General features: G+C 37.0%; 1 protein-coding gene across 2 annotated transcripts in view; it reads right to left on the bottom strand.

The window, feature by feature from the left end:
• Positions 1 to 11,927, bottom strand: part of Imp (IGF-II mRNA-binding protein) — a 72,570-nt gene extending 60,643 nt beyond the window's left edge. For both annotated transcript variants that reach the window (XM_090161426.1, XM_090161427.1), the window contains exons 1-2: positions 11,859 to 11,927; positions 333 to 390 (exon numbers count right to left, since the gene is read on the bottom strand). In XM_090161426.1, coding sequence (XP_090017552.1) covers positions 333 to 390; positions 11,859 to 11,895 — 95 coding nt within the window. In that variant the 5' untranslated portion in view covers positions 11,896 to 11,927. The remainder of the gene's footprint in view (positions 1 to 332; positions 391 to 11,858) is intronic.
• Between the last annotated feature and the right edge of the window lie 3,401 nt (positions 11,928 to 15,328).

Here is a 15,328-nt window from a genome sequence, read left to right as displayed (position 1 = left end):
TCTTATTGATGGCTATTTGGTTTTTAATATTAAAATTGAATTTAATTACTAGATATTTTAGTTTGTATTGGAACGGTTTTAAAACATTTTTAAATTCATGCATTAAAACACTGATTTCAAAAAATAACACGACTTAAATCAAATTGATTGAACTACCTGAATGATTTAAATCTTAAATATTTCCAATTTTAAATAAGTTAATCATTTTAAATGTAAAATGTTTAAGATATTTCGAATTTACGAGATCTAGCAAAATGACCAACATATAAGTTTTTTCTTTAACTACGCTCACAACGGAGTCTCAATTTGTTAAAAAAATAAATGATCCTAACCTTCGTCCTTGAGGCACGGATGGTTCCACCAGCAAATTTGAGCCCATGAAATCGAAACCTGAAATGAAAAAAATCATTTGTAATTATCGGAAACAAAAGTTGAAAAGCTGTACATTATAACTTTATCATGCAGGGTGGACAGGGTTTTTTATATTAAAATTACCTAGGTTTCCTTGACCATCTCAAGAGATTTTCCAGGGTTGGCAAAATCCTTGTTTTTTTCAAAAAGAACAAAAACAATGTTTTTTATTGTTTTAAACAAGATTCATTGTTTTTAACTGTTTTTAAATCAAACAATAATAAACAATAAAAAACTATGTTTAAAACACGTTTTAAACTATTCATTATACTTATGAATCAGACTCACGAGTAAACTCATTTAATGAAATACTACGTATCATTAAACGTATTATCATAAGTGGCATAATTACCCTAAGTGTGTCAAGAAGATGAATTTTTCAATGATACCTTGTTTAACGAAAGTGACGTAAATGACGTCATTTTTTCCAGTGACGAAATTTACGTCATGTGTTTGCGAAGCGGCGTCTGCGGCGCCAGCATTAAAAATACCATATAGGGTACTTGAACGGAATTCGCGAGTCCTACGTTTCTTTGGTCTGTTTGGAACAAGCTCCAATTGAAGATTTTATGTGGGAAAGGCTCCTATTTGCACACTTAGGGTAATTGTGCTCCTTTTGGTGTTATAAATAAACTCACAGGAAGAAGAACCAGAGAGTACACGCTTATTTAAACGAGCCAGGAATTTCGCTAAGCGTTGTTGACCAACCATAGATGGCCTTAGGGTTTTCGATGCCCCATGCAAATACTACCTAACCTGTAGAAGGGTTTTTAATATGTAGCTATCATCCTGGAATTTTTGGTCGCATAGTACTAAGAAAAGGGAAAATAGCTAGTTATACACACATTGTTTTTAGTTTTGGTTTATTGAAATGTGCACGTCTGCAGTCATAAATCATCACAAATAAACAATGTTATAAAAAATAAGAACTTAGATACCTCTATAATCTTAAAACTTCCATCACATCATAAAATGTCTAAAAAATCGACCGAAATCCCTTAATTTTTATCTAGGAGTGCCGCATAGTCGGTTTTAACCCGCAGACCGGCCGTGTTTCTTGTACCGGCACAACCCGACTAAACAGCAACTCTACTTTTATCTCGTGCATAGGTAGTGTCCCAAATAGATGTATATTGGCAGCTATATACATTCTATTTAAACAAAGAGACAAAATCCATTGCGTTCGTAGGATTTTTGCACTGGTAGGAAATTTATGAAATCATATCGAGCTCTTTCAGTCGCTCTTTTCAGAGAATCTTAAAATAAAACTACCCATTATCGATACAATTTACCTTTCTTCTTTCTTAGAGCCTTGGAATGGTTTTTCTACCTTTTCCCTCATATTGAATAACCAAAATCTTACAAAAAAACAATGAAAATTTACCTTATAAAAAACATGTTTAAAACAGATAGTTTAAAACGTTTAAAACAAATTGGTGTTTGTTTAAAATATTTGTTTTAAACGTGTTTTAAACACTGGTTTTAAACATTTTGTTTAAAACTAGCCAACCCTGAGATTTTCCCCGACTTAGTTTGGGGCACACTTTGGTATTTTTGTAACCGATATTTTTCTTAAGTTTTCTTATTTGCAACAGAAATTAAATTCCCTGACATTTCCCTAATTTTAAGACTAATTCCTTACAATTCCATGACATTTCCCTGATTTTTAGACTAATTCCTTAAAATTCCCTGACATTTCCCTGACTTTTACACTAATTCCTTAAAGTTCCCTGACATTTCCCTGACTTTTAATACTAATTCCTTAAAGTTCCCTGACATTTCCCTGACTTTTAATACTAATTCCTTAAAGTTCCCTGACATTTCCCTGATTTTTACAATTCCCTAACATTTCCCTGATTTTTAGACTAATTTCTTAAAATACACTGACACTTCCCGATTTTTTTTATAGAGTAATATCGGCTCCCCGCCTTCGACTGTATTAGGGTCTACTCAGGAACATTCTGGTCCACGGGATAATAACGTAGCCGATACTACTCTATACTAATTTTTTAAACTTCCCTGACTTACCGCGGAATTTCAGGTACTCTGGCAACCCTGTTCATGGTAGCCAAATAAATGAATAATCAATGGTAATTTTGTATTCAATGGTAAAATATCCAGATCATTTTGACACTAGGAATTCATAGAATTGGAGGAGAATGAACTTGATTGGTATTAGAGTCGGGACCCATTTTGATATTTAGGTTTTTCGTAGAACCTGATAAACGTAAGCATTCATTCTTCCTACTGGCAAATCGAAGTAAATGTTTTTTTTAAATGCTAATACAGGGTTTGCGCATTATTTGCAGATTGATATTCCCTGACCTTTTTAAGTTATCTTGATATTTCACTTTCATCAGAAGTTAATGAATTTAAGAATTAAGGCAAATTTCGCTCTTCTATTGGTGCATTAAAAATAGTATAGACACGCCTATTGGATGGAGCTCAATTTCAGCAAGTGGTCCACTAAAGATCAGATTGGGTTTGTACAGTTTGTTCACATGTTTTTCTATCTGATATTTTACGCAACCTTTACCTTGTAAATGATATACTGGATTACTGGCCCAATAAATGCTATTATGTATCCAGTTAAATTAAATCTATTATTTTTATCTATCTTGACTTAAAAACGCTTACTTAGGGTAAGGCTTACAAATCTTTAAAATTAAAGATAAATTTAAATTCCTTGATTTTTCATAAATTATCAAAAATTCTGACATTATGGCCTTATTTCAAATTCCCAGATATTTACCCCACTTTTTAGGTCTATTGTCAAATATTTCCTTGACATTTCCCACTTTGTACAAATTCTCAAAGATTGTCCGACGTTTTAGGCCTATTTCCAAATATTCAGAATATTTAGGCCTATTTTCAAATTCCTCGATTTTTTCCCCAACTTTTTAGATCTATTTCCAAATATTCTAACATTTCCTTGACATTTCCCAGACTTTTTACAATTTTTTAAATATTAGCCGACCAATTAGGCCTACTTTTCAAATTCCCCGACTTTCCCTTGATATTTTACAAATTCTCAAAAATTATCTGGCTTTTCAGGCCTATTTTCTAATATTTATCGTTTTTTCTGGCCTTTTTTCAAATTCCCCGATATCTACCACACATTTTAAGCCTATTTTCAAATATTTCGTTGACATTTCCCAGACTTTTTACGAATTCTAAAAATCGCCCAATGTTTTAGGCTTATTTTCAAATATTAAGAATTTTTAGATTATTTTCAAATATTCTGACTTTTCCTTGACATTTCCCAGACTTTACAATTTTTTTAATATTAGCCGACCAATTAGGCCTACTTTTCAAATTCCCTGACTTTCCCTTGATATTTTACAAATTCTCAAAAATTATCTGGCTTTTCAGGCCTATTTTCTAATATTTATCGTTTTTTCTGGCCTTTTTTCAAATTCCCCGATATCTACCACACATTTTAAGCCTATTTTCAAATTCCCCGATATTTACCACACTTTTTAGGCCTATTTTCAAATATTTCGTTGACATTTCCCAGACTTTTTACGAATTCTAAAAATCGCCCAATGTTTTAGGCTTATTTTCAAATATTAAGAATTTTTAGATTATTTTCAAATATTCTGACTTTTCCTTGACATTTCCCAGACTTTTTACAATTTTAAAATATTACCCAACCAATTAGGCCTACTTTCCAAATTCCCTGACTTTTCCCTTGATATTTTACCAATTCTCAAAAATTCCCTGGATTTTCAGGCCTATTGTTCGATATTTCTCGACTTTCCGGGGCTATTTTCAAATATTCCCTGATATTTTACAGATTCTCAAAACTTCTGACTTTGTAGGCCTAGTTTCGTAATCCCTGACAACCGTGTAGTACTTTAAAAATATTTAACTAAATAACAGATCAAAAACGTAAAAGAGTCTCGACGAAAAACTCTCGAAAAGTGAAAAACAAAGTGTCGTTATCACCCTTCCAAAAGCTACTCAACCCTTGAACTTTGACATTATAGAGTCGCGATACAAGCTACAAAATACAGTCTCGCTCGTAAACAAAACGATAAGAAATGACAAGGTTCATTACAAATCCAAAAAGTTCCCAGTTGAAACGGCCCCTTTACCTAAAATTCCCACATTGCCAGAGAGAGGCTTAGCGAAAAGTTCAAAATTGGAAATCGCCGGCCGGCGAGGTCGAGACAACAAAAAAATTTCGCGTCCTCTCCTCCCCTCTCGTTTCAGTATTTTCCCGAATTTTCTCACGTCACGATCACGGCGGCCATTTTGAGAGGGTGGCGAATAGTAAGGGGAGGGGGCCTCCACGTTCGCCGCATCACCCGTACGCGAAAGTTTGCCACGCGCGAAACGAGAACCCCGCGTACGCGAAGTTGCCGCCTTCGACGTCCGGGGAGGGGACCTTTGGGAGGGCGGATGATACAATAATTGGCTCTCTTTTTTTTTTAAACAAAATAGTAAAAGTGTCATCATTGTTTCGCGGGATTAAACGCGACACTTACCGTTCAAAGTTTCGATAGCTTTGTCGGCGGCGGGCTGGTCCGAACATTCGACGAAAGCGTAGCCCCCTTTTTTGACGAGCACCGTTTTGGGCAGGACCCCGGCTTGTTCGTGGAACAACTCCCTCAAGGAACCCTCGTTGACGTCCGCCGGTAAATTACCGATATACAACTTATTCATCTTTCGCTTTTCGGAGGCGAAGTTTTCCTCTATCAATTTCGGACTATTTTCAATATCAAACTACGTTAACTTTCTTTAAAAAAAAACTAGGCCTAAAATGATAACTTGACATTCGTTTAGCGCAAATCTTCGGCGGCATGGAGCTGTTGGCGTTCGGGAGGGCTCCCACCAAAAAGAAGAACGGTTCCCGGCGAGGCTATACTATGGCTGCGTGACACGCGGGGAGTGAAATGAACGGCCGAAAAAGGCACTCTCCCATTTTCCCCGGCGCTCCGTGTGTCTCGGGCCTCGGCGTCTGTTTCCAACCCCCTCCGAAAAGTTGAACCCACGTGGTGATTAATCCGGTCACGTGACGCCATCCCCCCGAAATTTCCCGCCTTTTTTTATAGCCCCTGATAGTTAGGCTCACTCGATGAACACCCCGTAGTCTCAAACTGGAGTTGCTCGTGATTTGCGATTTTGGCATGGATAACCATGTTTTCGGCGAGTAGAAAGCATCTTTAAAGACGGGTGCGTTTAGAAACGAGAAATACCCGAAAAAATACTTATCAAGTGTTTGTTTTTAAACTCTTAAAACTAATTGTTAAGGTGTAAGGTTTTCTCTAGTGCTAGATAATTTTTAAAATTTCCGGTTAAACCGAACTTAAAATATTTGAAAATTAAGAATATTAATGTAATTTTTTTCGACGAAACACATTAGGGAAAATTACCACGGTGACCATGGTCAGGGCCGTGCTTAGAGGTCTCGCGGCCCCGGGCTAAATGCATGGGCGAAACTGACGACGTGAGTGTAGCGGCCCTCCGGTATATACATCCCTATGGTAAAATTTTAGCGGCCCTGGGCGACCGCCCGGCTCTCCACCCCCTAAGCACGGCCCTGACCATGGTCGCCGAGAGCGGGTCCGGGGCCCCGGTAAAATATAAATTTCGCGTCCCAAGAGGGCTCTTGCTACTGGAGATATTTCTACTTTTTCGGAGAATCCCGGGATAAGTATACCGCGTTTGTTCAAACGCGGCCAGTTTGGATGCACGGGCCCCGGGAAATTTGTACCGGCTTCCCCCTCTCTAGTCGGGCCTTAAGGAGACTAATATTTCTCTCGTACTAAAAGCATTATACTTCTGTTAAAACGTACTAAATTTTACACCTTGGTAAAAAATCAAATCTTATTCGAGGGGTCCAACATTTGCAAGTTTGGCTTACGGGATTTTGAACCACAAAGTGATTTCAGAATTCAGAAACTTTTTAATAGGCGTTTCTATAAAATAAAACAAAAATTAGAAGTATAAAATGTTTTTATCTGCGTCACGAACGCCAGCTATTCAAGTGCTTTACAGTGTTTCCACTTTGCGGCGAAAAAGTGCGTTTTCAGTAAAAACTGTCTCGATGAGCACCAGAAATTTTAAAAGTGGCGAAAACCATTGAAAACGGCGAAATTTGCGGCGAAAATATTTTTCGATATTTTTGGTCAGAAAATCTAAAAATTCATAGTCTCTGTAGTCCCCCTACCATGGCCCTAAATAGGTTAGAGTGTGCAATCACTGGTGGCTTTACCGGGGAGTCGGGGTCCGGCTCTTGTAACCCAAAAGGGCGGTGGCGCACTGGGAGATGTTAGCTCTGATCAAATGGTCCTATCTCCACCTCCGACTTCGGTCAGGTTTGGGCTGGATACTGAACTTCGGTTCAGGCTAACGGAGAAGGTCCAGGCAAACTGTTCGCCTCGGCGGATTGGGTAGCCTGCTGTGGGGCGGCGGGCCTCCATATGCGGGCACGGCGGTCCTGTTTCCCGGCCTTTTGGAGCCCACCGGGATCTCCGGTGCCAGCTGTGCCGGGTTACTTGGGCTGCTGTGTGCTCGTCGTTCCCCTTTAGGAGCTCTCTCCAAAGGGTTTGGCTCCTTACCTACGTAGGTAGGGTGTCGGCTGGAGTTGCTAGAGCATCCATTCTAAATCCCACTGCTGTGTGCGAAGTGGGGATTGGTCCACCCATTGCTGCACCTTCTGCTGGGTTGAGTGGCTCGCGTCAAAGGTGAGACCATCAGTAGTAGGGTTCCGCTACCCATGCTGGATTTGTCACCTGTCCTAGCTAGGTGGACGCTGGCGTAGGGCACTATGATGATAGGCCTCCGGTGGTATGGTCTTTGTTACTAGGTACACCGGGCTATAAATTCTGACACACAGTCCCCCTACTATGCCCCTAATGGTAACTAATTAATTCAATTTTTTGGCAGAGATAAACTTTATCTAAAATGTTTTTTTTATTTAAAAAACAAATAGGCAATATATTTTTTTTTACAAAAGGTAAGTAAGTCTAAGATTGGAAATATAGAGAAGATACATATGCAGTAACACTAAAGGAAATTAAGGTAAATCTATGGGGGAATTTGTGACGAAAACGGCGGCGAAAATCGACTATTGGACCGGCGAAAACTGGTAATATTTCCCCTAAAATAGGTGAAAATCTCGACCGCAGAGTGGAAACACTGGTGCTTTACTTGCACGCGGGTCTCAGATTGCGAAGCATCTCGCGATTGCAGCGCGTGCTCTACCTTCAAGCGCTACAGCTAAGTGACGTAGACAGAACATTGTCACATGACCTCCCATACTCGCGGTGGCAACTTTGATTCAGCTAGCCCACGAGCAATTTAGAGCGGCGAAAATGTCGCTCCTCTCATTTCAGTTTATTTATAGGTATTCATCGGAGTTTTAAAAATAAAAAAATTATTTCAATACATAGACGAAAATATATAGGTTTAAAATACCTTTGGTTTGTTTTTAAGGGGAATTTGGTTTAATATTTGTCTCGACTTCAGCAGTACAAAAAAATATGAAAATCTAGGAGGCTGTAATAACACTGCATTGTTACGCAAAGTAGTACAGTCTTTTACGTTACCGCTGATAAGGCTAAGTCGATTTTTCGTGAATTTTGTGAGGGAAAATACTTGGTGATTTGGTTGGCTAAATAAAACGGCTGACTTATCTGATATTCGGGCCCGTAACCAGCGAGGGGGCCTGGTCCCCTGAAAAAAATGAGTGTGCCCCTCAATAAGTCTGAGCCCTTTAATAATATCATTGTGCCCCTAACAAAATATTAAAGTTAGTAAACAAAATCAATAAATAATGAACTACTCGCGTATTATATTTAGTTAAGTCCAAACTATACTATTTACTTTCAGAACTTTCGCGTACCTTGCTTTACTATATTCCACCATTATAACTCGTTTCACCTACTTGTGTCGAGTTATAAGTTTACACTATTTTAGTTTCGCTCTCGGTTCGCACGAGATTAATCAAGTCGACTATTTATTATTTTAACCTTTAATTTAAATTTAATTTATATTTATTTAAATATCGTGTTCCTATGTCAAACGCCAGTGTGGCCCTTTAGGCTAATTTTAGAGGTCTTACGAAAAGGGTGGCCCCTTAGGAATTTGCCGGGCCCCCTCAACTGAATCACGTTTACTAGCCAGCTATAGAACATCACAATTTAATTTCAGTAAATATTTCAAACCTTTTTACTATAGTTCTGGAAAATTTGGTTTTCTCTCGTTTCACTGTACCAAAAGTTGAAATATTGAAAACAAAACTATAATAATTTCGGCAATTTAATGCGGAATGTTAAGAAAAAACTACAATTACTTGATAGGAATAATTTTAAGTTAGTTGTGGAAAAAAATATTTAGGTGCAGCTCCGGAAAACTTTTTCCGCGAGATCTTCAAGGACACTTATAGTCTATTGGAAAACGTTGCAACCTTTGTATGTAGTACCAATACATGTCAATCTACCTTTTCAGTTTTAACAAAAATAATTCGTTCTGAAAGGAGGTCAACTCGAAGTCAAATCTAACATTTCTAGCTTTTGGCAGGGAAAAAACCAAATCTTTGAATTCGGATTTATGAAAATATTCAATGAAAAAATCCTAAAATTATAAAAGTAATAACAATTGATGTCACATAACTTTGGTTACCTGTATTTTTCTATTTAAAATTAATTTAAATATTTCTAATAAAATATTCTATTTTCCACGAAACCCGAAATTCATAATAACAAAAAGCAAATTTTGGTATATTTCCTAATTTCATGAGTGGGAGTTAAAAATGTTGATTTTTGGTACTAACGCATTGGCGCCCCCGAAAATAATTTGAGCACCCCCGAGTTTTGGCGGTTGGGTACGGGCCTGTTTTAAATATTCCCTTTTTGCACGGTATTTACGGTATAATTTTGAGGGAGTCCAGCGAATTCTTTACCGTCTTTCAGCAGTTTCGTGATTTTTTCCAGGAGTTTTTGCTGGACTGCCGCTATTTACAAGTCTGCTGAGCACCCCGACGAGTTACAAAAATTATTCAAATCTTTCCCTTATCTTTTCCACCATTTTTGGAGATCCCCAATTTTTTCAGATTCCGTTTGAGCCCTGCACTAGCGCCGTCATTAAATGACCAGGATGAAATCATAAAAAAAAAACAACTTTATTTTAAAAATTGCAAACACACCGATTCTACGTAGTAATGGCCGAACCAAGACGTTCAAAGCGGGCGACCAAGTCCTTGGATCAGGGACCAGATTACTCCTGGGCTTTCCCTGCCAAACACCAATCGAAATTAAGAAGCCCGCACCTATGGGGTCCAATAGCCCGTGACTCACCAATTATAAATTAACCAACATACTGACCAATAGTGATATTTCATTGAACCCTTTAAATTTACTTTCCTTCCAAACAAATACCCTGGTGGTAGGCTAACAGCAGAACAGGTTGTATACTATTGGACCGAATCCCGTTTGACCGAATCCCATTGAACCGAAAAGTATTTTCGTTTATAGCCCAACATGGCGGGATTCAGTTGAATGGGAAATTTAAATCTGGTTCGTTTTCACTTCGGGTAGGTTAGTTCAGGTTGGGTTAGGTTAGGTTAGGTTAGGTTAGGTTAGTTCAGGTTGGGTTAGGTTAGATATGGTAGGCAACTATTTCACGTCGGGTCTTATCAAGGTTATTTTCCAGATTAAACCCGGAAAATATCAAATTTCAAGGGAAAAAGGTCTAAAAATACACGTCGGTACGAAATAATATATATTTAAGACATAGTTTAGTCCAAATTAGATATACTATCGTCACGTAACCTACGATATATAAATATGTATCACTAACGGTATATTGAATGCGGTTTTCGGTCGATTGGAATTCGGTTGAATGGTACATTCGGACGAATGGGATTTCGGTCCAATGGTCTACAATCGTTGGCTCACCACCAGGGTATTTGTTTGGAAGGAAAGTAAATTTAAAGGGTGACAGGCAGAAGAAAACCTAGGCCTTTAAAAATGCTCTTAAATATGTTTCAAATTTGTATGGCACGAAAAAACAAATTTCAATCTACCGTATGCTACAATACAATCGGACCTCGCAACGTTTTAAGTTCATTATTAGTACTAATTTAAGTATTTTAAATAAATTAACCATAATTTTCAGGTTAAATACCCAAAAAAAGTCCGAATATAGTGGACTACAAGTCGAGTAATCCGAAGTTTTCTCGTAAAATTAATTTCCGCAGACTGTACCCAATGGGGTAGCTTCGACGGAAGCGTCGGGACGGGAGTCGCCAGGCTCAGAGCCCGGCCAACCCATTCAAGCCCGGGAAAGGAGAATGAACGGCCAATGACTGTGGCGTCTGCCAATGACGTCACCGCGTAGCTCCCTCATTCATCGATCTATTTGTGGCGCGAAAACCAGCGAAGCTTACCCGACGCGAAATTAGACCATTATTCGAAAATAATTTAACATTCATTTGCTTCGTATTATTTTCGATAAACAATTTATCGTACACTTTTTTACGTGTAAAACAAAATTTGAGGTAAAATTTTTAACTATAATAGCAGATTATTCGCAAAAAATTGCTTTGCATCGTACCGAACGCTTTATTTGACCCTTGTCAATTTCGTGAAAAAATGATTTTGTGCTGAATTTTAAATATAATAGCGTAAACATCAGTGGCGTAGTCGGTATTTTGGTTCCGGGGGAGGGGGGGGGGGCAGATTGCACAGCATGGAAATAAAGAAAACTAGAGTTGTTAATTTTCCGTAATAATTAAATGTGGAATAAAATTTCCGCAAATCAGCAAAATAAAAATTGAGACATCACTTTTTAAGGTTTTAATTCTAGGCTAGTCAAGAGGTTTAGTTTCATTGTTGGACTCGACAAAATGGGGGCGAAAATTCCGCGAAATTTAAATTTTCGGAAAATATTGATCATGGACTGAAAACCTAGCCAAATTTTCGAAACAAGCCTACATAATGCTAGTGAAATAATTTAGCTAAAAATACAATAATTTTTGAGTTCGTATACCAAAATTTCCTTTTCTACATCTGGCAACGCTGGTCGGGCTCTACGGTTGAGCTTAGGAAGTCGCAAGCAAAACACCACTGTAAACCCTCATGTAAGCGGCAGTAAGCCACATTTGCCTACGAAATAGATATTATCAATACGCTCTCAGGTAGAAATAACTACACTCTATACTAAAAGGTTTAAAACACTAGTTCACTTGCTTTAGATTAATTCAAGGGTTTTTTTTAACCCTAAAATGCTTTAAACTTAGTACAAAGCATGAAGTATCAGCCCCTTTGATATTTTATTTTGTTAGTACAAAGTATACTACGGAATTAAAAAAAAAACATTTTATGATAAATAAAGGCTTAAGTTTAGTACAAATTAGGCTACAGCAGATTGGTAACCTAATATATAATATAACAGAATATCAATATAGTTGATTAAAGAAATTACAAAATTCAACTTACTTTTTCCGACTACCATAGTGGCGTTTTTCCGTAGCATAAGCGGGTGAAAGTCGAGTTTTATAGCAATTCGTTAAACAATTTCCCGATAACACCGGAGAACGAGGTTTGAAGATAAATAAAGAAAACGAATTAAATATTAGTAATTATAAAATTGCAAACCGCGAAGCAACCCGGAATGATTTAAGTATTAAATCTATAAAACAAAAAAATGAACTGCGGGGAGGGAACTTAAATCGGAATGCTATTAAAAGGCTACTAACTGGCGTAAGGCAGACTGTCGTCGAATTGACACGAATCCGCGGCCAGCGCCACGCCGTGGCGACACACGATAACAGCCCACATCATCTTCCCCCCGCGTAAAATTAAACTACGCTACTAGGCTCAAAAATTACGCTTTAGTCTTACGCGTTATCATATAAAATAAGTTAGCGGCTAAATTTTCACGCTTTCATAAATTTATATTATTTTAAGAGCGGAAATTATCAGCCTCGTACCACCGACAGATACCACCCATCTAATTCTGTCATTAAAAAATCCACCAACGGGTTTTAAGTTCAAAGGTCTAATTCAAACGCGTATTTTTTACATCGCAATATGCGAATAGAGTAGTATCACCTCGTAGCTTTGGCCATGGCCGCCAATTTAGGCGCGTTTTTTTCTCTATAGGAAAAAGCATGGGTGACGTTGCGTTATGTAGCACTGACACTACTCTATAGTTCTTTTTATTAAATAACGTGGCCTTATTGTTTAAATGTTGCTCTTACGTCACAGCCTACGATCGCACCCTACAATCGCGTGTGCAAATAGACCTTTCCATAAAATGTTCGTTACGGTAAGAGGGGGAAGGAAAACTGTTTTTACAAGGATGATTTAGATCAACGTTATATATATTACTCCTGGTTTTTACCCTCGCTCGACTCTTGAGCTCGGTATGTCGTCTGCTACCGAGTGTAAGTATTTACAAAACACGGCGGATTAAAATTAATCCGAGTTATATTGTTAAATTTATTATATCAAATGTTTAAAGTATAAAAGTATTTCGTTTACTTAACTAGTCATAAAAGGAGATGATTTTAATATTTTAAATAACGAAAAACTTACTACGGTTTCGATGATGTTGAACAGTTTATAGCCTCGTGAACTAAGGCTTAACATTTCATTGACAGCCACAGCAGTGTATCAGGTAAAGATTGTTGTTTATCATAAAATACTAGCTAGTAAATATCTAAGCATTTGTTGATATGAGTATTGCAATAATAATTCATTTAAATGGTATCGAAAATAAATCAGTTTGAACTCCAAAGTCACTAAACCTAACCCGAGCTCCGTGTAATACGTTAGAGGAAATCTTACCGGAAAATGCAAAAAAAGTACAGCCAACTTTTTGTTTAGTTTTAGCGAAATTGGTGGTGGGTGACGTAGAAAAAACAGTGAAAGCCCGTAGAAATATTTTATAGAACGGCCTATTGCTCGTGCGAAGAATATACTAATTAAGCTGTGTCTTGTAACGTAAGAGCAACATATTATATTTTTACTTTTTATTCATTTTATTTTACAGAAACAACTATTAATTAAATGTAAATTTTCCAGAGATTAAACCGCGGGGCTTGATAAAAATATAAATAGAACTTTACTGTAAGCGGCGAGTGTAGAAAATGTAGCCCAATCTGTTGTAATATTGTTCAACTGAATACGGGGGACGACTTTCAAATATAATCTAAAGGAACTCGATGTTCCCGGTAGCTTGCTTTTCATTTGACCGACGCCAAAAACTATATGGCGTAATGCTGTTTTCAATAAGGGCCTAACCAAGGCAATTTCCTTGAATACTGTAAATTCAAATGTTTTTAACACTTTTTGGTAAATTTTTGATCGACACGTTTATAAAATGCGATTATAATAATTATTTATCATCTGCTTAACGTTTATGGTGTTGGCCGCTATAGACGTATGTCGACGTCACCCATGATTTTTCCTATAGATAAAAAACTGCCCTCAAAATGGCGGCCATAGCCCAAAGCTACAGAGTGATACCACTCTATTGAAACGGCAAATTATGTTCAGGGATCCATACCTCTACTATACAGTGATTTCAGTATCACGTGACACGACATCACCTGAGCTTTCTCCCATAGATAAAAAATCCCGCACAAAATGGCGGCCATAGCCAAAGCTACGAACTGAAACTACTCCTGGATTCTTTCTAATGCTGTTCAGTATATTTTATATCAATACGTTTGTAAAATTTTATTATATTAATAAATTTATTTTTAAATACAAAAAATTGCAATTCGTTTTTATGATAGCGGAGTTTGCCACAGAAATAATATATTTATTTCCAGGTCCCTAGCCAGCCGGCCCCCTCAAAAATAACTTATGCCGCCTCAAATAAATCTGAGAGTGCCCCATCGTGCCCACTAAAAATATATGTGCCCCCTTAAAAATAGAATTGTGCCCCTAGAAAAATATTAAAGTAAGTAATCAAAGTCAATAAAAAATATCCTATATCACATATTATATTAAGTTAAGTTCAACTGTAGAAATATTGTATGGACTATACTAACTAAGGTTAATTTGAAGTTGAAAGTTTTAGCTGTAGCAGAAACAGTAATATGGCACGTAATCAAGTAGAAATATTGTTTGGACTATACTAAGTAAGGCTAATTTGAAGTTGAAAGTTTTAGCTGTAGCAGAAACAGTAATTTGGCGAGTAGAAATATTGATTGGACTACACTAACTAAGGCTAATTTGAAGTTGAAAGTTTTAGCTGTAGCAGAAACAGTATAATGGCGAGTAGAAATATTGATTGGATTACACTAACTAAGGCTAATTTTCCGTAGTACTGTAGTCTATATGCTATTGTACAGTATTGTCGTTTATTCAGCTTTACCCAAGTATACTAACTGCGGCTTATTTAACTTAATTCCCTCCGTGTAGTGACGTTATATGGTTCACAAGAATAGACCGTTCTCAGTTTACTCCATTTTAGTCATTGTAAGTCGAAGAATGGATAAATTTGTGGTAAAAACACAAAGAAATTAAGACCAAACTAATCTGATTGGAAATTTAACTTTTATTTACCTTTGATATAAATTTAATTTATATCTATTTACACCAAGTGTTCCAACGTCAAACGCCAGTGTGGCTAGATATACGAATCGGTAATTTACCCTGGTAATTTACGCGGTAAATTACCCTGGTAACAGTAATTTACAATTTTCTCAGGTAAATTACGAAAATGGTAATTACCAGGGTAATTTACTGTGGTAAATTACGATGGTAATTTACCATCGTACTCGTGTTTCACTTTCTCAATTTTCTTTGATCTTTCGGGCTAAAATTTACCTAAAATACGTGGCACAAGATTACAAAACTCAAAACCTAACGTTATTCGCGTTTTAGTGTATTTTTGCATCGTTTAATAATGTAATTTAACTCCAGCAAAGAGCAAACACTAGGTCATAGGCGTA

Source organism: Leiobunum rupestre, chromosome 10 (assembly GCF_980474605.1).
Source record: "Leiobunum rupestre chromosome 10, qqLeiRupe1.1.hap1, whole genome shotgun sequence".
NCBI classification, from domain to species: domain Eukaryota; kingdom Metazoa; phylum Arthropoda; class Arachnida; order Opiliones; family Sclerosomatidae; genus Leiobunum; species Leiobunum rupestre.
The sequence above is the reverse complement of the archived record's forward strand: the minus strand, read 5'-3'. Positions and strand labels throughout refer to the sequence as shown.